This window comes from Heteronotia binoei, chromosome 11 (genome assembly GCF_032191835.1).
Source record: "Heteronotia binoei isolate CCM8104 ecotype False Entrance Well chromosome 11, APGP_CSIRO_Hbin_v1, whole genome shotgun sequence".
NCBI classification, from domain to species: Eukaryota; Metazoa; Chordata; class Lepidosauria; order Squamata; family Gekkonidae; genus Heteronotia; species Heteronotia binoei.
In genome coordinates this window covers 35,145,267-35,172,680 of record NC_083233.1, presented here as the reverse complement: position 1 = coordinate 35,172,680, position 27,414 = coordinate 35,145,267, and the positions used below count along the sequence as shown (strand labels likewise).

At 41.4% G+C, this 27,414-nt stretch overlaps 1 protein-coding gene across 5 annotated transcripts in view; it reads right to left on the bottom strand.

The window, feature by feature from the left end:
• Nucleotides 1-27,414, bottom strand: part of SEPTIN6 (septin 6) — a 62,893-nt gene that overhangs the window by 2,758 nt on the left and 32,721 nt on the right. The window contains exons 3-11 of one of the 5 annotated variants that reach the window (XM_060249220.1): nucleotides 18,668-18,863; nucleotides 17,835-18,021; nucleotides 17,295-17,456; nucleotides 14,026-14,122; nucleotides 13,470-13,638; nucleotides 12,544-12,676; nucleotides 10,399-10,589; nucleotides 9,480-9,525; nucleotides 2,222-2,444 (exon numbers count right to left, since the gene is read on the bottom strand). In XM_060249220.1, the coding sequence (XP_060105203.1) occupies nucleotides 9,522-9,525; nucleotides 10,399-10,589; nucleotides 12,544-12,676; nucleotides 13,470-13,638; nucleotides 14,026-14,122; nucleotides 17,295-17,456; nucleotides 17,835-18,021; nucleotides 18,668-18,863 (1,139 nt within the window). In that variant the 3' untranslated portion in view covers nucleotides 2,222-2,444; nucleotides 9,480-9,521. Of the gene's footprint in view, nucleotides 1-2,221; nucleotides 2,445-5,674; nucleotides 6,052-9,479; nucleotides 9,526-10,398; nucleotides 10,590-12,543; nucleotides 12,677-13,469; nucleotides 13,639-14,025; nucleotides 14,123-17,294; nucleotides 17,457-17,834; nucleotides 18,022-18,667; nucleotides 18,864-27,414 lie in introns of those variants that run through there. The other 4 variants (XM_060249218.1, XM_060249215.1, XM_060249216.1 and 1 more) reach the window with 4 other exon arrangements.

Genomic DNA, 27,414 nt, shown 5'->3' with positions numbered 1-27,414 from the left:
CTCTACTGTTGTACCCTAATAACAACCATGTGGGGTAAGTTAGGCTGAGGGGGAGTCTCAGGGCTGAGCAGGGATTTGAACCTAGGGTTCGTTCCAGATGGAATGCTTTCAATACATGGAATGCAGGAAACCCCCAAGTTAAGTGAGAAGATACACATGCTCCACTTTCAAAATGGCAAGGGGAATTTGCTACTGCATACCATTTTTCCTGTCCCTCCTCCCCTTTCTTCAGTTTCTCTGCTAAGCTGTGCTGCAGCTACAGCATAGCTCAGAAAGGAAAGAGAAAGTGAGGGGAATTGGGGGGGGAGGATTCTGGGCCATGGAAGGTTCTAGCACAACATCTACACTTCCATTAACACGCAGCAAGAGGAAAGGGGGGGCAGGTAGTGGCCAATGTTTGTAGCAACAGGAACTGCAGGGACAGGGCATGTGAATCTCATTCCCTCCCTGTTCTCATGCTGCTTGCTGTTGTCATCATGGCACATTTTCTCACTTTCGTGTAGATGCAGACTAAATCTTCCCCTGACGGCTAACTGTTGAAGACAGCATCCAGGTCATGAAATAAGCTTGCACTGTACCTATTTTTCCAGGTGATGTGACCAGCGAACATTTCAAGAAAAAAAATTAAATATATAAAACAAACAATGATCGTTAGTATATATAAAAATATAGTTAAAAATACAAGAAACATGTAGCTATGCCTGCCACAACTAGAATTGGACTAAATTAGTAGTGTTGTCTTTTAAACGCACTTGTTAAAGTCTGCAATTTTTTTTCCTTTGGGAGGGGGAGTTGCCAGAAAAAATAAAATAATAAAACATTTTGAAAATTGATGTTTTGTTTGCAAGAGGGAGTCTTTTTTTAAAAAAGGAAAGGAAGGATAATCCAAACTGCCTTGACTATTTCTTTTATTTTTACCCCCTCTCCAGGAACTGATGTATCAGGCCCACTTCACACATTCCCTGGAAGATGTGACAAAGTCCTTCAAACACAGAAAATACTATACTCATGCTAAGTATAGAACATTATTCATCCACTACACCATTTCAGGGCTAGCTCCTGGTGAATTCATAAACTGTTTGGTCTCCCACACCCAGTGAGGGCATGGAATCTGGACAAATTGCTTGATCTTAAGCAGTCATTATGATACATGGGTTCAGAGGCTACTGGCTAGGATGAGATTAAACAGTCCTGGAAGAAGTCCGATAAGCACAAGTCCTGTTGAGGTGTAGGCTGTAACAAGGTCAATAGTATTACAAAGAAGTTTTTAGGGGCTTGATACAAAGGCAACAGTTACCTAGATTCCATGGCAAACTTTAGGGGTGAGCTAAGTCATTGCCATTCAGATGAGTTAAACCTGGACAATCCCAAAACAAGGGGGAAGGGTTTCCTCTGAACTTATTGGATAGCAGGCCCTTTAACAGAAGGTGTTTTCTGCTTCTGAAAGGTTGGTGGGTGTTGCTCCTTCCCCCGTCAAACTATGTTCCCACAATGCTCTAGATTTTCTTAACACTGGATTCCTTCACTTTACAGAGAATATCACAGGACACTCAAGCAGCTGTGGAGTATCCCCCCCACCCCCCAAAAAACTTTCTGCAATGTCAGGAAATACAAAAATGTCAGCAGGTCTATATACAAATATTTGTCCCAGTGCATGGAGCTTTAGGGCTTAAATGGAACAAATCCTGACTCCAGATGGTCATGGAAGAGGTAACATATGTATACATGCAGTGGAAATTCTCTCTACAGAATAGTCTAAATGTTTTGAACAAGTACATGATACTGGTGGCCCTTCCTGAAGCATCCAGAATCACAGGGACATTTGCAGCTTCATACAAGCTTTATGAACACATATTTCTAGCTCACTCATTACTATGGGCAGAATTACCTGTTTTGAACCCCAGAGCTTCCACTGATAATGACAGCTCTGTGGCAAATTTTCATCTTTCTATAGTGGGCAGCAAAACCTAACACCATTTTCGTTACATCATCTTGTTGTGCATTTTTCTTCCCTCTATTGTTGGCTGGTATCAGGAAGGGTTTTATTGCACATTACAGAAGAGGAAGAAGATTTCTGTATTTATTGTAGTGTGTTTGTTCTTCCTTCTCTCTATATATGGTTGTAGGTACAACTGAGAGGACTACTGATGTAAGGAATTTGCCATTGCTGCACGTGTGAGCACCCCTTCTGAAATGGTATCCAAGACTTCTACTGCCTCTTAAAAAAACCACCTTCAATGATGCTGTTTTACATAGTATACAAGCACACATAATTATACAGCAAAATCAAAATCAGATACTGATTATGTAGAAATGGATCTAGATTATCATTGGTGGAAACATCATGAGAAGGCCATGGCTGAACTGAAGCATATTAATTAAATGAAGGTCCATTCCAGCCCCGTGTACTCAAAGGACACTATTCAGTACACAGCCATGGGTTACTGTAAAAGATTAAAAACAAAGCATTAACCAGAATTATTGTCCAAAAGTAGTTTATTTTAAAAAGTTTTCCCATAGAAAATATAGACTATGGCAGGGCAATGTACAGAATACATTTAAGCGTAAGGGGAACACATGAACTCATGAAGCTGCCTTCTACTGAATCAGGCCATTGGTCTATCAAGGTCAGCAGGGGGGGTTGTACAAAAAGCTCAGCAGGAACTCATTTGCATATTAGTCCACACCCCATGGCATCACCATTGTTTTGCATAGGCTTCTTTTGTAGAAAAAGCCCAGCAGGAAATCATTTGCATATTAGGCCAGCCAGAACTGCATTCCTGTGTGTTCCTGCTCAAAATACCCCCTGAAGGTCAGTATTGCCTACCCTGACAGCTCTCCAGATCTCAGGCAGAGGTATTTGACATCATCTATGACCTGATCTCTTTAACTGGAGACAGAACCTGGGACCTTCTGCATGCAAATGCTCTACCACTGAGCCATGGCTCCCTGATCTTGTTAGTTCAGGATAATTACAGTGCAATGACTTCATATTTAAAATTTCCATTTCATATCCAGGATGGGGGTGGGGAATACATCTGGTTACAATGCAGATCACAACTGTATCTGCAGTTTATCTCAGGGAAAGCCAATTTCTCCAATTTCAGGACAGCACTATTCTCCAGATAGAGGCCACATCGACATGTTACTCAAAACCAAAACTGACTGTGGTCAGGCTCCGCAATAAAACTGGAGGCCTCACAGTTCTGAGAATATGCATTCAAGGCTAGCTGAAGAATTACATATATACAAATCTAAGAGAGAGAAGAAATATTGACATAGGGGACACTTGAATGTTTTAAAAATAATTTTCCATACTAGTGAAATTGTGGGCAAAATGTGTTACCAGATTTTAATGAGAAAATTCCACTATAAGTCTGAAATGGTCAAATAAAATTTATTGGGGACTTTAATTTAGCTTGTGGAACACACCAAATAGCCATTCCTGACTTCCACTGTACATAAGATGACTACTTTTTATTTTTTCCAATACATACACCCAAATAAAAATTTGTGCATTAGCTGAAAATATTCAACAATTTCTTTTTAGATGGCTTTATACATGATTAGTCTGAAATCTCAGTATACTACAAGCATACCAAATTCCATTTTAACGGTGACAAAAACAGACTCACACATTTAGCTTGGTGAACTATAACATTAACAAAATAATTAAAATGGCTTCCAAGGGGTTCTGGCTAGGGAATATGTTTATTCTTTTTTGACACAGGGCATGCCTGTAGTACAAACTCAGGTCACTTTAACTGTCATTGATTCCTTCAAAGAATACTGGGAATCATGCCTTGGTGAGGGTACCTGGGAACTCTTTTAGAGATCTGTATTCCCACTTCTACCACATATACTACAGCCTCCAAGAGTCTCAGTGGACGGAAACTAATTTGCAGTGTAAGTCTGACCTTGGTGCACAGTTGGGCCTAACCTGAGTTAATTTTGCAATATCATCTTGTTAACTCTTTTACTGTATTTCCTTAAGCTACTTCTAGTCTGAATCTGATATTTTATCATCATCCATAATCTACAAAAGCAAAGGTCCAAAAAACCCCATCATTAAAAAAATGTCAACATAAAAGTACAATTTCCCCCCAAATCACAGTGAAATAAAGTACTGCAGGTTCCCTTTCCCAAAAAGCAAGAGCTCTAACCTAAGCTTTTCAGTGTAAAACAACAAAAAAAGAGTTTAAATTTGAAATAAATATTTTTAAAAGCTCACAGGGTTTCCTTCTTGCCTTTGAGAAGAAAAGAATACTTACCGTTTTTCTAATCAGCTGTACTTATATTTAAAAGATTCCAGTAATATTAGACAATGGGCTGGATCCTATCAACTATTCCACTCAATGTCATCTAACTCCCTCCACAGCAGCTCCCATCCTGTGTGGCTTTTGTCTATTTGGGCCCTACATTTCCTGGCACAGCGTTTTTAATAGTCAAAAGGCCCCTTCCGCTTTCTTTCTCTGGCAGAAAAACTGTAGGATCCAAACCCGTATTTGTAAGAAATGACTGTCTCTGCACAAATACTCCCAAGGAGAAATACCTGAATTTAATCAGATTTGAGAGGATAATCCTGCAATACTACCTTGGAAGCAAGTTCCACTGTGATCAAGGGGTTTAACTGCCACTAAAGAGTGGCACGTTCATTTGGAACTTTGTTCAATTAAAGCTGTCAAATATACTTGCTAGAAAGCAAATGAATTCAGTGGGACATTTATTTGCAAACATGCTTAAGAGTAGACCCAGTTCTTATTGAGATGGTATTCTAGGCTGTATCACTTTATTCTGCAGGTGGGAACCAAGCCAACATAATGAAATGTCCCTCCGTACTAAAAAAATCCCCTCTGCAAAGAAAACCAGCCGTCCAGGACAAGTTCTACCTTCTCTTTAAAATGAGGATTTTCTATAGGCAGCAGATTTATTTGCTTGTGGGAGCCCCCAGATGCAATCTTAACTGGTACAGCCCAAATACAAATTTACCACCTCAGTAAAAATCAGGTCATAAACTTAAGCTGAGGAGCACATGTGTCTATTGAAATTGGTTATAAAAAGCACTTGGACTGAATCTCTGGTCATGGAACCAGACTGCCAATTATATTCATGATTTCCAGTCCTTCTGGCATATAGGTAGGAGTGTGAAGGCAAAAACTTTCCCAGTGCCTCAAATCTAGCATCTCAATTAAATTCCAGTATCTGCACAAACTTCCACTTTCACATGATGCTTCCGCCACACATCCCTTTGCAGATCAGCTGTCTTCACCACCAAGGTAAACCAGGGAAATCTGGAAGGCTGGGGAGTTCTGTCCATATTTGTTGGGTGTCCTATGCCTGCATGAGTTAACTAAATCACAGCAAGCACCCAAATAGATGGAGTGTTTTAGCTGCATTTTGCAGCCACTGGAATAAAATTTTTAAAAAGAAACCAATATGCTTTGAATCCTGAGTTGGAAGGTTCCCTACCCTCTCCTATTGTAAAGAGAGGTACTGAAAATCCCTAAGAAGTTTGCTTCAGGCTGCTAATGCCAGCCACTGTGGCAAATTCTGCAGCAGTAAAAAAAAAAGTAACTTAAATATGAATGAAACAATACTGAAGATGGATCCTATTGAACTTTGAAAACAAACAAAAAGCTTTATGCATAACTCGTTTGCAGAGAATCCACAACAGGGCTCAGGTGTCACAGCATGAGGTACAATCGGTAAGCAAACATGCAGTTTTGCCATGCGTGCGTACACTACACACAGACATGCACTGATGCATTCATGTGCTGTTGATATACAATGTCTCAGGACATTAGTCCTGCAAGCTTCTGGCAAACAGCAGGCTCTTGGAGCCTTTCTCATTGGGTTCCATAGAAATTATAGTCGAGTTCTTCACCAAAACAGTCAAGAGAGAGTTTTGTGTTTAGGAAACTGGCAAACAGAGCGAGAGGGTGCATTGGAAGTAGATGGGCAAACATGTAGAGGGCAGAACTGCAGGATAACTCAAAATATGGGGGGTGGTCGTTTCTGGTGCAAAAGGAAAGGATCTACAGGAAACCTGAACTGGAAAACGAAAAGAAAAAGGATTAATGTCTCTCGGGATTTATAGTATGTTAATAAGATAAATGCAGTTTAAATAGGGATAGGCAACATATATGGGACCACAGTGAGAATGATGCAGGACACAAAGGCAACTGTTACGGATGCTGTGTGCAATCAGCATATAATATTCAACAATACAGTGGGGATGTTGCATTAACTCTAACATTCCTTTTCTGGACATGTATATTCTGAACATAGGTAACCTGAAACTAGATCTGGTCTTAAAAATTAAATTTGTGAAAATTAAAGATTTTGGACTGATATTTTCCTGCCTTTTAGGGGCTACTGGCTTTAAAGCTTCCAAGTACTGCAATCACATTATCAAAAAGGCTAGAAAGAATTTCAGGTTCCTGAAATGCCAGGAAATACTGAATACTGCAAACAAAACAAACAAAAAACCTCTTGGTCTCAACACATAGTATATGTTGCCCACCCAACGTCTAATTTACAGAAGGGAAAAAAATGCTAATTTGGTTTAATTTTATACACCAGAAGATGCAGCGTGATGAACATAGTCATTGAAATTTCAGCAGATTGCATGAGGGTGGTTCACTTCAGTGCAGACTGTGTGTGTCCCAGTAAACATGGCCAGGCCATGCAACTCTTCTCAGACCAAACCAATAGTGGGAGTGTTTCTGAATTGTTGAAAAAGAGATTGGTTACTGGCCTTGGCCAGGGCAAAAACAGATACCCCATTCAGAAAGGCAATGCTTGCAAATTGTATTTAGGAACAAAAAGAAGGCCTATTTGTGCTGAAGACCAGCATGCCACCGACTTGCATGTGGAGGCTTGCCAAAAGCAATCCAAAGCTAACAAAACCCCGCAATGTTTATTCCAGCTACGTTCCAGCCCCTGGATATGTTCTTAGGCCCCAGATAAACACTGTGATTATTTGAGTTTATTTTTCAAGTTGCAAGCTTTGAAGAGCAAGCCCTTGTTTTTCTCTCCCCACAGGCCTCCTCCTATTTTGTGCTGCATCCTATTGTTCCATCATAGCACACTGAACTCAGAAGAATCCCCATTTCAATTGGCCTGTACCAAGAAAAACAGCTGGCACAAAGCTAGCTTTGATTCAGACAAGTTGCAGCTTTCTTGAACTATGTCAGGAAAGACCTTTCTTGACTGTGGAGAGGACAGGGACAGGCTAAGTTATTGTAGGATGCTAAGCCTGATTTGTTTCCATAAAAAGGTTTTTCTCCTGTCTGGCACCCAAACTGAAGTGCTTTTTTTTTTGAGGGGGTGGTGGTATCTATTTATCATGCTCTAACAGGGTTGCCAGGACTGTGTTGGAAAGTACCTGGAGACTTTAGGGGTGGATCCAGGAGAGGGTGAGGTTTGGGGAAGAGCCTCCGCATGGTAAAATGCCAGAGTCCACCCTTCAAAACAGCCGTTTTCTCCAGGGGAGCTGATTTCTGCCAGCTGGAGATCAGTTGTAAAAGCGGGAGATCTCCAGCCCCCACCTGGAAACTGGCAACCCTATCTCTAACCTTCCCCTACAAAGGTCCTACCTGCATTGTAATAATTTCCTGCTGTTGGAGCTATATGTGACTGGTATTTCCCCACCAACAGCTTTTAGAAAAACTTTATACATATTATTATGCATATCTGGCACCTGTGCTATAGCACTACAACAATCACCATTTTTTAAAAAATACCTCAAAAACCATGCTTTGGCAGGGGAAAATAGCAGCTGTGGGGGAAAAGTGTGCAGACATCTTCCATGGAGAAGCTCCATTGACAATGTGCATGTCTCTGCCCTTGCAGGAACAATCAAAGCAGAACCAAAACTTTGCAGTGCCAGAGCAGCCCATATCTTGTAACTGAGAAAGTATAGGGCTGGTAATGCTGGTTTTACCCACAGTTGAACAAGCAAAAGGTTTTTTAACCTCCCTCATCCTTGTCAAGAGCCACAGGTGTGGTGAATTTTTTTCCATGTTCCATTTTTTTTCATTTATAAAGATAATTGTTTTATGAAATTAACAACTATGAATGACTAACTACTAATACAACATTAAGCAAGCCTGTCATTTTCAAAGGTGTAATGAATGTTTTTCAGGTAACTATTCCTAACAACAATGTGAGAAAGTACACATATGTTGTCCTGATTTATAAATGGAGGGGAGGGGATAAATATAATTATCCAAATATTTAAAAAGCAAGTTATAAATTCGCCTCACTGGTTTTGATTTGTCCTGTACAATCAAAACTGAACATTTTATTTATGTGTCTCCTCTGACTCTGTGGAAGGGAATCTGTAATCATTAATCTCATACGGCATTAACTAGTAACACAAATGATGCTACAGGGAGTGACAGTCCTCTAGTGACCTCCAGGGAAGAGATTTTAAAATACTATTGAAATATATGAGTGGACCAAATTTTACAGCATCTCTGGCACCTGTGCTAGAATTGGTGCCTCAACAGTTTTCAGTGTCCCCCTTTCTTGTTCTTAAATTTAAACCATGTAAGGGAAGTACAAGCTGTACTATGTTTAATTCCCTCCCCAGAAATTCACAGAGGAAAATGCTAGCCTTGCCTGTCCTCTGCTGTATTAATTTTCTACTTGTAAAGAATGTAGAGAATCAGCTGTATAGGGGAGCAGTCAAAAATGGGATCTCCTATCTGCAGTCTGAACTGGTACAATGTATTCTATCATCTCAGAACTTGAGTGCCTCACTCCAGTGTGTTGTGGGCAAGTTTCCCAGCCTTGCACCGGTAAATGCTAGGAGATTTTTAGGGCAGTGACTGAGGAGGGTGATGTTTCAGAGGTGACATTAGTTCCAGGTGATGCTCTAGGAATTTTCCTAATTTGCAATTGTAAAGCCTTAAAGACAAAAGGAACTTCCTAGAATCTCACCAAATGCCATCTTCCACCCATTTTTACTCCCACTCCTGAGATTTTTGAGGGTGGGTGAAGGGGACTGCTTGCAAATGGCAGGCTTAATTGTGGGCTCAATTTAAACTTGACTCTGCTAGGTGAAACAATCTTACCTTATATAGCACATGGCCAGCTCCCACCAAGTTGCTACACATGCAGAGTTAGTATGCCCACTCAATGCCTGCCAGAGCTACAGGCCTGTGGCGCACAAACACTGCATGCGTGATGACTGGGACTCACGGAAAACAAGATGTTAGATGTGTGCAACATCCCACAGGTAATTTCTTCTTGCCCTCCAGCATTCTGTTTAAGCCAGGCATGTAGATCAGGCCTGGGTGAAGGGAGTTGAGGAGAGTAATAAGGGCATGGCGGGGGGTAACTGGGTTTGTTGGCTATGGTTGGTGCCAGGTGATACTGCAGAGGCCAGACTGCAGGTTCAGTGTGGTAGTTTATTTTCGCACACAGTGCCTTTTGATCCCACTGCAATGGCTATTGCATTTAGTCAAGCTTACCAACACAGTGTACCCTCATGCACCATGCAGCAAACAGCAGGGTTAACTGTAAAAACAGCATACAAATGACAACTCAGGAAGATGAAAACAAAACTTAGTTTGCAAAAAAAAAAAAAACACAACCCAAAACACAACAAAAACAAACTATGAATTAGTACTTTTGTTTAAAAAGAAACAACAAACCAACAGACCTTAAGGGAACTAATTGTCACATAAGAATGTCCTCAAGACTAGAGTGACACATGGCCTCATTTTCCAGTACTAAACTGAAAGACACCATTGGCAGAGAAGATACCTCTCTAACTCATCTCTATGGTGAAACCCTCCCCCCCTTCCATGGCATTGGTAATTAGAGCAGCAATCAGTACAATTTAATACTGGAAGTGCAACTAATGTCTGCACTGGGCTTTAAATGGCAGGGCTTTCTTTTTGAACACTTTTGCTGGCAAGGAGACAATGACTACATCTATATGGTGAGTGGATGAGGATGTCCTGACTGTGACCACTGCCACATGGAACAATTTAAAGCAACCTCTGTTATAATATGTGAAATGACTTTCAGTGAGGCAATTTCCCATACATTAGCTATGCTAGATTTACCATTAGATCAGGGTTATGTTTTAGTGCAAGCCTTTCCACGTGTCAGAGTTTGTTAAACAATTTGCATTTAACCATTATTTCACCAACGTTTCAGCCAGCAGGATCAGAGACTTCCTTTTCACAGCAGAGAGTCAACTGACTTCTGTTAAACATGCAGTAATCCTTTCAGGGAGAACATGGCAGTTTCTTGCTTGACTCTTTGGTGCCACTGCCTAAACTGATCCAGCTAAGATAAGCCTGCTCTGTTCCAGCAGGTAAAAGAAGGACACTGGTGAAGGAAAACAACAGCATGAAATGCCACATGAGGAAGCCAACTTACTTTTTCCTCTCCTTTTCTCGTTTCAGAGTTTGCGATCCTCCCGCTTGCTGGGCCTGAGACTGGAGCAATTCAGCTGCCGTCTTCCTCTGCTTGAATGCATTGACTTCATCATCCAGTGATTTCTTCTTGTCCTCCAGTTTCTTCTTTTCATCCTGGTGAAGTTTCTTCAAGCGATCAAATTTCTCATGCAACTATAAGGGAAGAGCAAAAGAAAAAAATAATGCTGGAGCAGAATAAATGCACCGAGAATATATTCTTAACGGAAGCTATCATTTTTCCATTCTGGAGTACTTCAACGCTTATCAGTGGCCAAAAACATGTCGGTAATGGTAGGTGGAATTCCATCCATCCTCTGATACCAGACTGCTCTTACAATGTGCAGCCACAGAAGAGCAATGAGCATTGACACTCCTAGTTCGCCCCAGGTGACAGCAGAGTCCAATAGACTTGTGACCAATGTTCCCTCTAAGCTGTTAGTGTGAGCTAGCTCACAGTTTTTTAGACTCCAGCTCACAAATTTTTGTCTTAACTCAGGAAAAATGGCCCCAGAGCAAGCTAATTTATGCAGTAGCTCACAATTTTAATGCGAGTAGCTCACACAGTAGAATTTTCGCTCACAAGACTACAGAGTTTAGAAGGAGTATTGCTTGTGACAACATTCTTTATGACTGTGTCTCCTGGATCATCCTTCCAAGTCCTCTGCAGTAGGCAAATGTGTCCCACTAGAAATGAGACAATTTGAAATAGATTCTTCAAAGGAAGGGAGCTTGAAAACCATATGTGTAAGGAGAAAATAAGGGAGCCACTGAGTACAGTGGCTGTTATGTCAGTGAAAAGATGGGTGTCACTCTAATGCACCATTCCCTAATAGGCTGGTGCAGGGCAGACAAGAGTTTGCCTCGCTCCAAAAACGTTTGCCCCATCATTTGTATTGTTGTTGGTTGCCTAGTGTTGCCACTAACAGTGTTGATTCTTTCTTTGTTCATTTTGTACAAACTGAGCTAAAGCTCCTTGAAAATGCTGCACATTTGGAGACAGGGACAGTTGTCTATGAGATTATCAAAGGGTCCCTAATTTGAGGAGACACTAAAATACTTCACTGCACTGACGATTTTCCCATTATCATTTCTAAACAAAATAATCTTGCTGTGGCATAGAAATGAACTAGAACTAGCAAATGGTTATAACAAAAATCAGCATGAAGTAAGCCTGAATTTGTACAGACGTATGCTTTCTTGTTACCTTCAACCAAAAGAACACAGAATTCAAACCAAAATCTGACAACACTGTTGACAAATAGTTTGAGACCAGAGTATCTGAAGGACAATCTCCACCTGTATGAGCTGGCCCATTTGTTAAGATACACCTCAGAGACCCTGTTTTATGGTTGCTAGCTGTAGCATTTGGGAAGGGGGACAATTTCATCAGCATCATATCAATATGCACCATCACTTCTGATGCAAACGGGAAGTACTGTCATCCTGTTGCTTTACAGAACTTTGGCTGAATCACTGGCACGATGCTGTGGCATCACTTCCAGTTTTGTGATGGCATGAACTGCCACAATGAAAGCCTCCCACACACTGCTGGCATGTCTTTTCAAAAACAGTATAGTAAAAACACAGTGGTTTTGGAAATCCTAGAGCGTCTGTGATATCACTTCCAGATTTTACCTGCCACTGCACTCCCTGATTCCCCCTATCACCATTTCAGATGCCAGTGGGCAAGTGAAGGTCTCCTGCTATAACAGGAGACTCACAAAATCTATGAAGCAAGGAACAGGAAGCCCAAGCCAGGAAGGCTCCCACTATAGAGACCTCATCCCCTTAACCCTGTTAACTTCCTCCCTCAGAGGCAGCTACTGTAGACAGGGTCTGTTGTGGGCGTGTTCCCATCTGTGAAACACCTTCTCTGGGGTTATTCAACTGGTATCTTCATTAGAACCTTCAAACATCAAGATAAAACACTGTCATTTACTACAGTTTGTGATGAGGAATTTTGGCTGACTTGTAAATAATTTTGAATTGCTTCTTTCTGGGTTTTGTTTTTTTAATGTTTCTTTTGATAGTTTTAAATGAAAAAGTGGGGTATAAATATTCTGATTAAATAAAAATAGGTTTTGCATTCAAATATTCTTGTTCTTACCTCCTTTTCAGCCTCTTTGAGCTCTGCTTCCTTCTCCTTAACTCTCTGGACGAACATCTGCCTCATCTCCTCTTCCTTTTTCTGCAGCTCTCCCAGGAACTCATTCCTTTTGGCCTCATATGTTTCTTGTAAGCTAAAGGGAGTTTAGAAGGGGGGCAGAAAGAAAGGCAGTATATATGATCAAGTACTATTTGCAATTCACGTTATCAAAAACTTAACTATGTCCTAAGATGTGGTCACATGAGCATTTCAGACCGATATTTTCATGGTACCTTTGTGGGTGTAGATAGCATGGTCAGACAACAACATCTGCCTTCCATGCCCCAGTCATCGGCACCTGGGTTCGGCCTGTCCTGGAAGCGGAGTTTGATGACACCGGGGAAAGTCCAGTATTAAAGTATGCCAGCACTTTCATACCACTTTTCCTGGCATCTGACCCCCCCTGTCATGAATGGCTGTTGGATGGGAAATGTGAACAGTCACTTCCATCTCTGTCATTGGTTTTTCTGCTTGGTAGGAATGTGTGCATATGCACATGCGCAGCTGCCCCTCCCCCCCAGACACCATGGTCTGTGGTTGAGGCGCTAGTAATGTGGACTTCTCAGCCACTTCAGGGTATGCTGTCTAGTCATCCCTTCCTGCAACTATTTAAACTGCTGCAAATAATGGTGCAGCCAGATCATGCAAAACCTCCAGTGTGACCACAGCCCAAGATATTTACATTTACATTGCTGCAACCATAAAATAGTACCACTAATTTTCTACTGCCACAAACATTTTGCCTGTTTTTATTCTGCCCAATTTTATTCTAGCTTGTGTTCCAAGGTAGAAGAAATTCAGGATATTTCTTTTAAAAAAATGTTCTCTCTCTTCCTCCTGCCTATCTTCCAGGTATGTATTGTTAGAAATAATCTGGTGAAAAATACCTGAATGGTTTGCTATCTGGATCAGTGTCTTTAAATCCCATTTCTTCCAGTTTACACCGTCGATACAACTCATAATGACGCGTGTGTGTCTGCTCACGGAGATCCTCCATGTTGACACGGATCAACATCTCTCTCAGCTTCACAAAGTCACAGTGTGCTTCATTTTCCACTGAACAGAAAGTTGGGGTGATGGGGGGAAACAGATAGAGAGATAATCAAGGGTCACTTGAATGCAGGCAGCTCTACTTCTGATGTGAGTTAACTATCCATCTCTTCAAAGTCATATGATTAAGATAACACACATTCACAGATACCATGCAGTACAACTGAGGTCCCGGTCCTTCCCAGGCTCAATCTCCAAATCCCCAGGAGTTTCCCAATCTGATTCTGGCAACCCTACCTACCAACCATCCCCCATGTGGCTGGGGTGGACTTGGCAACCCTAGACACTGCCATGCCTAGAAGAACTCGCCTACATGATGTTGCATGTCCCCAGTGCCTTGTTTAAACTTGCCCACTAGAGTATGCAACCTTAACACACTGGACTGACACTTACCCTGCACTGTCCCCCAGGGATACTGACGCGCTTTCATCATTTTATTTCCTATCTTCACTTCCTCTGTGCTGCCAATCACTGCAAATGGTAAGTGAGCCTAGAACAGAGTGAGTAAGAGAGGGAGCAGAAAGAGCCCCACCAACAAGTCAGCTTCCCTTCAAATAATCACACTTTGCATTTTTTATAACATTTCTCCTAAGAAACCAAGGCACGTTATGATAATCACATAAAGAAAGGATGGCCAACTGGTGGCGGTCTATGCGCTACACCTGGTTCCCCTTATAATGTTTCTTGGTCCCCGTCATGCCTCCTCACGTGAGATGGGTAGGGAGACCCACATATGCTGCCTGAAACTTCTTGAAGGAAAACCAGGGAAAAAGGCATAAAAGCAAGAGAATAGCTTATTTAGAATAGATAGTGCTTTTTATAATTTTCAAAGCATGTATCCTATTGTGATTCTTACAAATGATTACTTAGAAAGAATTATCTAGATTCTGGTAAGTGTTTATTTGCTGGCTGATCAGTGTTTAATCTGTTGGTGTGGTCTGTTGTTGCAAATTAGTTTTTATTGTGTTTAGATTTTTTATTGCGATTTTTTGTTAATTCCCTTTGAGATTTAGTTCTTAAAGCAAAAGACTTTTAAATATACTTAAAAATAGTTTTAAAAACATTCTTTTAAGATAGATGAGACATCCAAAATTGCAGATAACCGTCCAAGGCAGAGACAGTTGTGGCTTGCCTAAACCCACCTCTGGAAGTCATGGAAGGTTTGAACTGGGAACTGCCTGATTCATAACTGATTTGCTTAGCCACTAGATCATATAAGCTCTGCATATGGAGCACAGTATGATTCCCACATGGGCAGCCACCAGAAAATTTAAGTACATGTCAGATAAGAAGTAGCACAGTGCTTTTTGCACTGGAGTCTCTAACCAAAAAGTAAATGGTTCTTTGACATGTTCTCTCTGGCTGTAGGTTTGATGTAAAGGGGCCAAAAATGTCAGAATAGGACAGCAAAAAAACAGTGAAACTTTCTATTCATTCTTTTTAAAATACATTTATGCTAATTTGCACACTAAAAGACCCTAACAAATTGCTTTAGAGATAACATTTTGTTCTTGCATTTAAAATAATCTTTTTACAAAAGATAAAGAAAAAGACTCTGGGATCACATTTCTAAAGGTTGGAAGAAAACTGCCAGGCACAGAAGTAGAATGACTCCCTAGCCATGAGAGACAGCGCATAAATACATGTGCCTCCACCCTACAGGAAATGAATGGGAAATGTGTTTCTCAAAGGCACTCCACAGTAAGAGCCAAAGATGGCTGCCAGAATATAACTCCTTTCAAAAGGCAGTTGTAAGAAAAGGGGGGAGGAGGGGGAAAAAAATCCTTAGGAAAATATTTGCAAGGCTGAATTTTGTGCTTCGTCACACACCTGCTATGAACATTATTATGACAATATGCCAGATGTGCAGCAAATATAATCTGATAACCACAGTTTCAGTGAGACTTATAGCACATAACTTGTGGGCAGAGCTGCAAAGCCTGTGTGCACAGAATGCTTCTAGGCCAAGCTAAATATGATCCAGAGACCCATTTTGTTAAAAAGAATGTAAATGTGCCTCTCCTATGTTTTCTTTTTTAAAAAGCTAAAAGCAGCTATGAAGAAAAGAGGGGTTCAGAACAGAGCTGCTGCTCTTGGGTGAGTGGGGGGGATTCCAGATTTTAATCACTCATGCTCTCCCAGGGAGAAAACATACATATGTAGAGAGACCAGTAGTGGGTACTGATTTGCATCAGGCAAACACTATCTGGAGAAAATATTAAACCCCTTCCCCCAGTGCCATAGCCCCAATCTGGATCCACACACATTTTTTCAGCCATGAGAGATCCTAATGAAAGATCTTCCAGGTCTCATCTAGTCTGGTCTTTTGTAATTATCATTTCAGTTGTCTTTGTTATCTATTGAGAAAACAGAATGCCTGAAGATAAAATAGAAGGACAATGAAGCAGGGTATCAGGAAGGATAAGAGATGGTCCCTCAGGCCCGTAGCCAAGGGAGGGGTCTGGCCTTGACCTGGCCAGGGGGGGGCCTTACTTGGCCCCTCGACCATTCAGCACTGCCGCCGCCACTGCCCCTTGAGTGCCACAGTGGTTCCTTTGAGGCCCCACAGCCTTCTCTTCCCGCTCTCTCAGCGACCTCCCCCACCTCCCATCTCCCTTCACCGCGATTCAAATCACACAGGAGGGGTGGCATGAGCAGCCACTGACTTCCTGCACAATTTAAATCACCCAGGAGGGAGGGGGTGGCCCCCACCCTCTTTCGGCTCCACGGCCCCTCAGGAGGAGGCAGTAGCGATAGCAGCAGCAGGGGAGAAAGAGGGCAGCTTAAAATGCACAGGAGGGGCAGCTGGAGCAGCTGTGCTTCCTGCAGGGGGGAGGGGACCGCTAAGTGCCCCCTGACTTTTGCTGATGCCCCCTGACATCAGAAATCCTGGCTAGGATTTGTGGTCTCTACTGATGGTACAGACTTCCTACCATTATGGAAAATTAGTAGGGCGAAGAAATAGCATCCTGTTGTTCTTAATCCAGTGCAAATAATGGTTTTGTTTGCGTGTGTGTTTGTGTATATAAGCTACAACAAAGTCACCTGGAATCCCTAGTAACACAGGCCTGGAACTAGTCTTCACTTCCTGCTGCTCTGGTTTTCTTTGTTTGCGTTTTAGGAGATGTTTCAGCAGACAGAGACAATGCACATAAAAGTAAAATCCATCAGCTCCTACAATATATTGTGTTATATGTTTTTATCTTGCCTGCCTCCAAGGAGTTCAGTGTGCTGCTGTACATAATACTTCTCACCTAACTACAACCCTGTGCGATAGGTGAGGCGGGTAGAGAATATCATGTCCAAAGTGAGAATGAGCAGCTGAACAAAATGAATGGCTGAAACCAGTCTGAGACTAATATTCTAATTCTAACCACTATCTCCTGCTGACTCTCAAGAAAAATTGGCAAGTGAAAGATTTGTACTTCAGAATATCACTTTTGGTTGAGCCATATTAACTATACTTTAATAAAAAAGTAAGCCATTCATTATACATGTTATTGTAGTAAAGAATACCAATTATATTGCTCCTTCTTATGGATTGTGCTTTACATACATTGTTTCTGTAACCCCTACAACAATAGTACTATCCCTATTTTGCAAAATATCTCCCCTCAAAAAGATATTTGCCCCCCAAAAAGTAACAGTTTTTTGTTGCTTACGTTCATGGTCCCATTTATTTCTGCAACGGATTCATCATCTGTAGGGAACTGGTAGATTTGCACCCCATTGCTGACAAGTTCACTTGTGATCTTTATTTTGAATTTTGTCAGTTCACTCTTGGAAATGGCATCAGATTTGGCAATAATAGGAATTATATTTACCTGTAAGAAAATGGGGGTGGAGGAAGAGGAAAGAATTGGGGTTTGAAGCTTCCCACTGAACATAGAAAGCAACCTTAAACTAATTTAATAGATTAGACTTTTTTGCCTAGTAGAGTCTACCCTGTCATCAGGTTTCTGAAATCTAATGGTGAAACCCTGCTACCCACAATCCTTCTAAGGAGATGCCAGGCATTAAATCTGAGACCTTGTGCATGTAAAATGTGTTCATTACTTTCTTCCCCCCACCCCACCACATGGCACAAGAAGTGACAAAGAGGGATTGGCAAATGAAATAAAGGGCCAATTTCTTCACATGCAAGAGGAAAAAAGGTTCCCAAACAATTAGCACACTCTCTCTGATGCCAACACAAGTCATACCTTACTGTCTAGCTTCTTCATTGTTACCAAATCCAGAGATTTCAAAGAATGGCCAGTGGGGGCAATGAAATACAAGCAGGCATGGATCCGGGAATCATGATAGTTGTGTAAAACCCGCTTGATTTTCAGTTCTTCTTGGAGATAAGATTCAAACTGGGCATCAATGAACTCCACTATAGGCTTATAACTTTTTTAAGAAGGGGGAAAAACAGAGAACATATCACAAAGTATAAGGTATTCCAAGCTTGTACCTCGTTATAGGGTGTGGGGGAATTAAAAATACTTGATTAATTAAGGAGATCACTTAATTAATTAAGTGAGATCACTTTGGATTATACAAAGCTTTTGTCTGTGCCATGAAAAGCTGCCTCCCTCCCCACATAATTTTATACAAGCTAAACAAAGAAATCCCACCCAAGTCAACTAGGACCATCAAGTAACTACAAATACCTTGATTCCTAGAAATCAAGGATAATTTCTGATGATACACCAGGGAGGGGGGAATTGCTTATGCTACTGGCTTGATCAGATTGCAAACTGGAAAAGAAGCAATTTACTAATTGACAGAAGACTAAGCAAGGTACCCTGTAAGTTTATGGCTTTGGTACTAAGAGTGTTTGTATGACCACTAGCACAAGTAACTGAAAGTGTGAAGCTGACTAATACAACGTTAGGCCATCTACGACTGAAATAAGACCCTGAGCATGCCACGCAAATGTTCTACAACCAAGCTGTGGTTAGCTGTTTGTCCATGCATTGTCAGAAACCAGCTGACAATGGGGGAGGGGGTTTAAGCTTGGTCTTTAGTTGACCAACAGTTATCTCTTGCTTACCTGTCCTCTTTGTTAATCTGGTCTCCAAAACCCACAGTGCTAACAATGGTCAGCTTCAAGTGGACGTTGCTTTCCTGAAGATCATAAGTACTGGATTTTAGCTGAACTCCTGGCTGTGAATGAGAGGCTGGTTCGCCTTCAAACTTGGTGTTGAAAAGGGTATCCATCAAGGTTGATTTTCCAAGCCCAGTTTCTCCTTTTGAGATTAAAATAAGGCAAAAAGTTTTACAAGATGCTGGAACTATGTAGCAGCTCATTTTGTCCTGATAGTTAATTAATGGGATGAGCCATACTAAAGAGAACCAGACTAGCCAAAGAGAGATGCAAACTGATCTCCTGTATACAAAGACAGGAGGCAGCACATATTTCACAAGCCCCAAAAGTATCTTTTGTGATTTTCCCAAAAGAACCGAACACTGAATCATTTGAATCTCAAATCCTAAATGCTTTTGCACACATTTCAAAAAATCTTTTTTCACTGTTAGGCGCTGCCATTAAGCCAGGCTCATCAGTTAACCCCTACAACTCACTTGGTGTGGCAAGTAAGAAACTCCAACAGGTAATTAAATAGGTAAGCTATATGAATACTGTTTCTTTTCAGGTACAACTGAATTTATTCATTTTGATCTTTCCAGTGGGATTCCAAATTCCATTCAAATCATAAAAAGCAAACAACCATGAAGATTAATAAAAAATATCTGCAGCCTAGAAAATTTTGCAAAAGTATCTGCAAGGCTACATTAACTGTGGTTGGGGGAGGGGGGTCCTAGGTTCTAAAAATCTGAGCTCCTAAAAATTTGAGTTTTGTCTTTGAAGGAATAGGAAAAAAATATTTTCTGGCTCCAGTTCCATATGCAGAAGCTTTAAAAGTGCACTGTAGACAAAAGTGTATTCTTAACATAAGTCGCAGAAGCAGCCTAAAAACATGATGTGTGACAGCAAGGCAATTTTTGTGAACTACCCTTGGCCAAGGCTCCATCAAAAACTCACTGCATTAAAAAAGCGCAACACTTCTACCCATTGCTGATTTGTCCCTAGTATTCTATACTACATTAATGCACTGACACAAATTTCCTGCATCACAGACCAGGAAAGCGTTTGCCCTCTGGGGGTGGGGGTAGATGGGAAACCCAAGTCAGTCTGCAACAGAACAGCAGCTGCTCTCTCAGCCTTTTAGTTCCTCTCTCTCTCTCTCTTTCTCACATTCACACACATAAAATCAGGCCAAGGTGGAGAGGGGATCTAGGAACATAAAAAGAAAAACATATGGCTGTTCCTCTGGGATGGAGATGAACTGCAGAAGGTTTTAAAAATGGAAGAGAACTGTTTCTTCTTGAGCACCAGTTTAATAAGTCTGAAGAGGAGAACAATGTTATGGAACTGGGCTTGGGCATATGTGGAGGGCAGAATGGAAAATTTTCATGTGGTCTGTCTCCACCTACTCCAAAGATGATGTGAGCACCTTCAGGTTCGACTGACATACAGATTGCAACAAAAGGCATAATATTCTAGGGACTGCCATAGCAGATTCTTCACTAATGGCACTACAGATGAGTCTACCAGAATTAAATTATTGATGGCATTTCTGAAGTTCAGACTGAATCGTGCCGAATTTTTTTTTCAGCGTTCGTCCCAAAACATGCCCTCCCTTGTAAATATGCATTTGGATGGCAGTAACAGTTCTACCCAAATTCCTTTATTCCTCTAAAATATTACTACTATATTCACCCAAAGAGAGAAATATATACGTAAGATGACAGCAGGATACTAATCTGCCCTTTTAAAAGGCCATCAGAATTTTTTTCTTAGGGGTTTCCAAGAAAACTGTAGTGTGTACATATATTTTAAAATAATAGCAATAATCTTGCTTTGACAACCCCATGGTGCTCCACAGGAATTGCTGCCATGGACTGCTGCACACGCAGAGTGAATTAGAAGTACCAAAGGGGAAGCCTCTGTCTTTGTACAGCTCCAGCAACTTGGACAAAACACAAAACAGGACCAGTAATATTAATTGTCCTGAAAAGCTAGGTATGTGAGAGAGGACGAGAGATGCTGGGACAGATCAATCAAGGTAAAAGGAGTGAAGATTAAGGGAAAGAAACAGATGGGCATGTTGTAATTTAAAGATGGCATGAGCAAAACACAACATCATATCATTTCGTCCTGCAGGGAGTCCTTTGTCAAATGGTTTGTCATAAAGAACATTGTGAAGGGGTGGGGTGTCTAAGCACCCGCATGGCAGCAGTCACTCTTTGCAAATGGCAAGAAGGTCTCTCAGAGGCTTACAAGAACACAAACAACCTTGCTGGATCAGGCTGAGGGTCCATCTGATCCCAACAGAATAGCAACATGCTTCTGTGAAACACACATGAAGAATATGAAGGCAATAAGAAAACCAGCATGGTGTACTAGCAACAGCCATTCTGGGATGTGGAAGAACTGGGTTAAACCCTACTCTGCAACTGAAGCTCCATGGGTTTGTTACATTCTCTCAGCCTAACCTACCTCACAGGGTTGTTGTTCTGAGGATAAATTGAAGGAGGGAAGAATAATAGGATAAACTGCTTTGGCTCCCCACTAGGGAGGAAAAATGGAGTGTGAACATTTTATTTATACTTTGCTTTCTCCTCAACTGTGCATCCCTAGTACTTGCAATCCAGAGACATATTGCATTCACTTATTTTTAAACTTTATAGAGTAAATACAAGTTTACTGGTAGCCTATGCTACAGTTGAATGAGCTGCAGCACCCATATGACCTTCCAACGGTGAAGGTGGAACTTTAGCATTTAATACAGGTCCTACATCCTAATACAGATTCAAGACCCAGTTTGGTGTAGTGCTTAAGATCAGTGGACTCTAATCTGGGAGAATCGGGTTTGATTCCCCACTCCTCCACATGCAGTTGCTGGGTATCCTTGGGCAAGCTCTTGTTTTCTCAAGAGCAATTCTCTCAAGAGCTCTCTCAGCCCCACCCACATTACAGACTGTTTGTTATTGGGAGAGGAAGGAAAGGAGATTGTAAGCCATTCTGAGTTAAGGGCAGGTTATAAATCCAATTTCTTCTTCTTTTCTAGTTGGCCCAATGACCCTGTGTCCCATCACACATTTGGTTTTAATCCTACTTCTCTCTCTCCAGTCTGTAGTAAGTCACACATCCTTTGATACCCTAATTTTTCCAAGCAGGAAAAAAAGTATGCAAAATGCTTGTGGATGTTCTGGCTACTGCCCCGGGAAAGTGGTCAAGTTTTTTTTTCTTGCAAAGATGAAGGCCTTGAACCACAAGGAAAGGTGGGATATAAATGTTTTAAGAAATAAATGATAATATTAAGGAAAGGACCTTAGAGTCCTGACTTTTAGACATGGCAAGTTGCAATGCAGTGCACGTGTTTTACCGTGTTTCTTTGCATGGTGAATATTTCGCTTGACTAAAGAGCAAGAGCTAGGTTTTGTTTGTGTTCTATTTGTGATGTGCTGCTGCCACAAAACCATCACTATGTGGCCTTGCAAACTCCACGTTAAAGCAACAGCACATGCAAGAACAAGATGAGGCTGGATGGATGCTTCCCATGGCTACTCCAAAGGATGTTCTGTGCTTGTGTGGAAAGCATTATGAGTTTTTGACCTATGACATCCTCTTTGAGTCTTCTGTGAGACCTGTGTAATCTGCCTTGAGACTCAGTGAGAAAGATGGACTATAAATAACATAATTAAATAAATGAATGAAACAAAGCACTTGTGTATGATTCATACAACAACAGGACTCAGATCATATTAGAGTGGCTTTGCAGTGGCAACCACACCACAGAGGTAACGTATGAACTGGGCCCCAGGTATCCACCACACAAAGGGAACCCAATGAAATGTAAATACCAGCTCTTGTCACATACCCACAATTCCCTCAGCAGATGACATTTCTAAAGGCATATCTTCAGTACAAATATTAGTTTTACTTCAGTTTTATCCATCATTGATAAAAGAATTCTGAGAACTGTCCTTGTATAGGGGTACTGACAATCCTCTATAGAAATCCCTACAGGTCCCTTCCCTGACTGATTTGCAGTTCCCTGAGGAGAAAAATGACTATTAAACTAATTTACTTCTGCAGCTGAGATAAACCCTCAGTGTACCTTGGCAATCCACATTAATAGCATCTTCCCTTCTCCCTTTCCTCATTTCTGACAGGAAAGGCCACTGGCTTTGCCAACCCAAAGGCCAACATTCCCCATTTTTTCTCAGCAACCATGGCTGAAAAAAGATTTCCATACAAAAACTAGAGGGCTGGGCTTAGCCCTGCTGCTAGCCAGGACCAACAATACTGAGCTAAGATGGGACATTAACCCACTAATAGAACATCGGTTCTCTGCTTTCTTTATAAGTAAAGCATTTGTCTTTCAGTAAAGGCACTTTGCACTAAAGAAACAGAGCCTGCCAATTATCATCCACTTGAAGCCATAATTATCCAGCTGCAGCCCAGCTGGAAACAAAGCTGAATCAGATGCCATGTAGGGATGGAGAAAATGAAGGTGTGGTGCTAGGGTCTATAAAAGAATCTAGACAAGGCTCTGTGACTCTAGACCCCTAAACCCCATCAAAATGTATTTGTTTTTTCAAGTGACTCTCATCCACTTCGCAGACCTATGGCATATCTGGTCAGCCAGAATAGAAGCACCAAGCCATTGTAGACCATGAAACAGGGCAAAGATCTTCCAGAAGGAAGCTAAATTTCTATAATACATACAAAGGTTACAGACTGCTTGGAAGACACACCTGGCGATCCAATTTGTAAATAACCAATTGCCTGATCACCATTTAGGGTAGCAACAGAATCTGTGGTGCAAACCAAGAAGTCCATTTATTGAAGTATTTGCAACTCATCTTTTGCTGTGCTCAAGGTAGCGCAGAAACAATGGCCAATCCAACTATTAAATACAATCCAAGATTCGTCCTAATCCAACTGTCTGGGGAGTAGGTGCAATTTTTGGTTACAGACCAAAAATTATACATGCTCAGTGTCTTTCTTCTCTTTATGACTTCATCATAAGCAGTTATTGCTGCATTGTTTATTGTATGTATTAGAATTTTTATTGCATTGCTTTCTAATTTTGTAATGCATTTTTATTATACTGTTTGTTGTATACTGTACTATTTTATTGTATTATCTAATGCAGGGGTTAGGGTTGCCAATCCCCAGGTGGCAGCAAAGGATCCCCCGGTTTGGAGGCCCTCCCCCCGCTTCAGGGTCATCAGAAAGCAGGGAGAGGGAAATGTCTGCTGGGAACTCTATTATTCCCTATGGAGATTTATTCCCATAGAAAATCATGGAGAATTGATCTGCGGGTATCTGGGGCTCTGGGGGAGCTGTTTTTTGGGGTAGAGGCACCAAATTTTCAGTATAGCATCTAGTGCCTCTCCCCAAAATAGCCCCCAAATTTCAAAAAGATTGAACCAGGGGGTCCAATTCTATGAGCCCCTAAAGAAGGTGCCCCTATCCTTCATTATTTCCTATGGAAGGAAGGAATTGAAAAGGTGTGCCGTCCCTTTAAATGTGATGGCCAGAACTCCCTTTGGAGTTCAATTATGCTTGTCACAGCCTTGATCTTGGCTCCACCCCCAAAGTCTCCTGGCTCCACCCCCAAAGTCCCCAGTTATTTCTTGAATTGGACTTGGCAACCCTAGCAGGGGTCCCCAACCACCGGCCTGCTAGCAACCGGGCCACAGAGTGAGGCAGAGGCACCATACTGCCCCCACCCACCCAGGACCCAGGTGGACGAAAGAGGCAGCGCAGCCTTGCTCCAAGGCAGGGAGACAGCTTCAGAGTGAGGCAGAGCAGCCCTACTGCCCCTTCCAACCACCCAGGACCCGATCAGCTGACTGGCGGGGGTCTGTAAATGGAAGTGGGAGGCAGATTGGTCTTCTGTCTCCTGGCCACTTAGTGGGGAGTTGGCAGAAACAGCCCCAGTCTCCCCCTCCCATTTAAAGACCCCCATGGGGGGCAGAAATAGGGTGCAGATGGAGAAGCATCCTGGGGAGGCAAACCCCCCTCCCCCTCCCTCGGTCTGTGGAAAAATTGTCTCCCACGAAATTGGTCCCTGGTGCCAAAAAGGTTGAGAGCCACTGATCTAATGTATTTCAGTTCTTTTACACTGCTGTATGTATGAATAATTTCACTGCATTTTTAAAAATTGTGTAATCTGCCTTGCGTCTCAGCAAGAAAGGTAGACTATAAATGGAGTAAATATGATACATAAAGCTGGCTTGTAGCAACTAAAGTGCTGGACTAGGATCTGGGGGACCCAGGTTCAAATCCTTACTTTGCCATGAAGCTTGGCAGGTAACCTTAGGCCATCCACTCAGGGTTGTGGTGGGGGGTTGTAAGACTAATACATTATCTGAGTTCCTTGGAGGAAGGTGGGATAAAAATGTAGTAATAAATAAACAAATCCATATTTCCCAAGACCAAGATCCTGGTTTAAAATTAACCGGCAGTGGAATCCCATCTCCAGCCTCTTTATAGTGCTGGGAATCTAAACAGCTGCCTGGATGGCATGGCTGTTTGCAGCAGCCCTCGTGGGGAGGCATACATTTTAAGCAAGACCCCAAACACACTAATCCTAAATTAGAATCTCTTCTAGCTTTTTAGAGAAAGCATCAGCTGAGCTGATCTGTTCCCACCAACTACAGTGAAGTTTGAATTAAGGGTCTGGTTTTATTTATTATGAACATGTAAATGTTATGAAGAATATATTGCTTTTCAAATCCCAAATTTCACTGCCAATATTAATCAATCCCATTAAAATAATTTGTTTAAATATACTGTCTCAGTGTTTAAAAGATGAACCGAAGCGCTTAAAAAAACTCCCTAAGAGCGTAAGAACAAAACTGCAGCTAAACAGGACACTCAAAACCTTTCAAGAAAATAATAATAAAAAACTCCTTACAGCCTGGAATGCAGAACACTAAAGCTCCAAGAATCCAGACATGAAACTGATTCACATAATACTTTGCGTAAAGCCAGCAGAAATGAAACAGGAGTAGGATCAAACGGACCCCATGACTGAATGTTGTTTTCGATCTTCATCCTCCATGTTCCTTGATCTCAGTGAGTTCAACTGCCCTGCGGTGTTTCATATTCCTCCATTACACACACTTACAATTTCTGATAAATTGCAGCGTATACACAGATAGTGTTATGGCCATTTTTAACCTACTCACACACACACTTGCATTAAATGAGAAAGTGAAATGAGCATACAGAGTGAACTTGACAATATTACATTTTCTCGTATCTTTGTTGCTGTTCTATTCCTGCAAAAGTGAAGTATTTCATGAATTATAATCGTTCTTTGCTCATGGTTTTTTATTTCTGTGACTGGCTTTAGAGGTATATTTGATCTCTGCACCAGATTAGTAAAATACTTTTTTTTTTTGTTCTGTCAGCTGTTAAAATAAGGAAAGATGAAATGCCAGAAACCAAAGCAGCAAGTTTTTGCTCACAAATTCCATCCTGATGTAAGGGGGGGGGGGATCCTCTTTGAAGTAATGTGGACTGTTTTTCTTCCCCATGGAAACAGTTCAAGAGTGAAAGCAGGTTAAAGTTTCTTTGCTGGACCAACTTCTTAATGAACCCTCAGCCGAAGAAAAATAATGAGGTGCCTAAAACATCCTCTTGCAGCTCAAACACAAGAGGCGCAGGTACTTGATTAATCACAGCTGAATGTATGAACTGACTCCAAGGAAGAGTGCCGTGTTTCAAGTGAGACTAAAATGACTTTTGTGATGACTCATTCATACATGCACGTCACCAAGTGATGAACATGCATGTGCTCCAAGATTTTCCGTGCAGAAAATGACTTCTAATAAACATCTACACCTTATACTGAGGTACAGCGATACCATGGCTCCACATTACAATTCCGTTATTTTGTATTCCCAGTTGCTAGTATTTGATTCCTTATTGTTCCTCTGTAACATGCCTCCACACTACATGTGCATTAAGATGGGAACAGGAATAATAAGGGACAAAGATGCAACTATGAGGGACAAATGTGTTGCTTCAAAACAGCAAGATGGGGCACCAACTTGCAAGTAATGCTTCTCATGGGAAGGTGCTCCAGCCCATAGTTTCAAGCTGCAAGTTTCATAAGCTATTGAACTATTTCAGTTCAAACACCACATCATAGAAATGGAAGAGGGCTGGGATTTTATCTTAAGAGGAAACTGCCACATAACATTGCCAAATTTGGCTCCTATTGACTCTAAGCCTTGGCCGTCATCTAAAATTAATCTCTAGGCTATGCTATTAAAAGGACTACCACAGTTACCTTTCTTTCTGCCTTACAAGGGACCTGTGTATTTCAGTTAATGCTAGAGACAGATCAAAAAACCGCTGGCTTTCATCTTTTCATTGGGAGAATGGATCTGGTTTCTTTGTCTCAGTATGTTATTGTTCAATCTGTTATTTATTGCTCTATGTAGACTCAATCTTCAGACAGCTTCCTAAAATACCATTTCAAGACTGTGATATATTTAAGATAAAGCTTCCACTATGCCTTCTATCAGAAAAGTATTTTTCCTCCTCTCCCCTTCTTCTTTTTAACATCAAATCTGAGGAAGAGTTCTGTAAAACTTGAAAGCTAGCATGTTGCTTTATAATTTCCAGTTGGTTCTAAGTTACAAAGCGAGTGTGTTACTGGTCCCATCTGGATCATTACCAAGGAAGTTAACAGCTTGCTTAATGAGCTT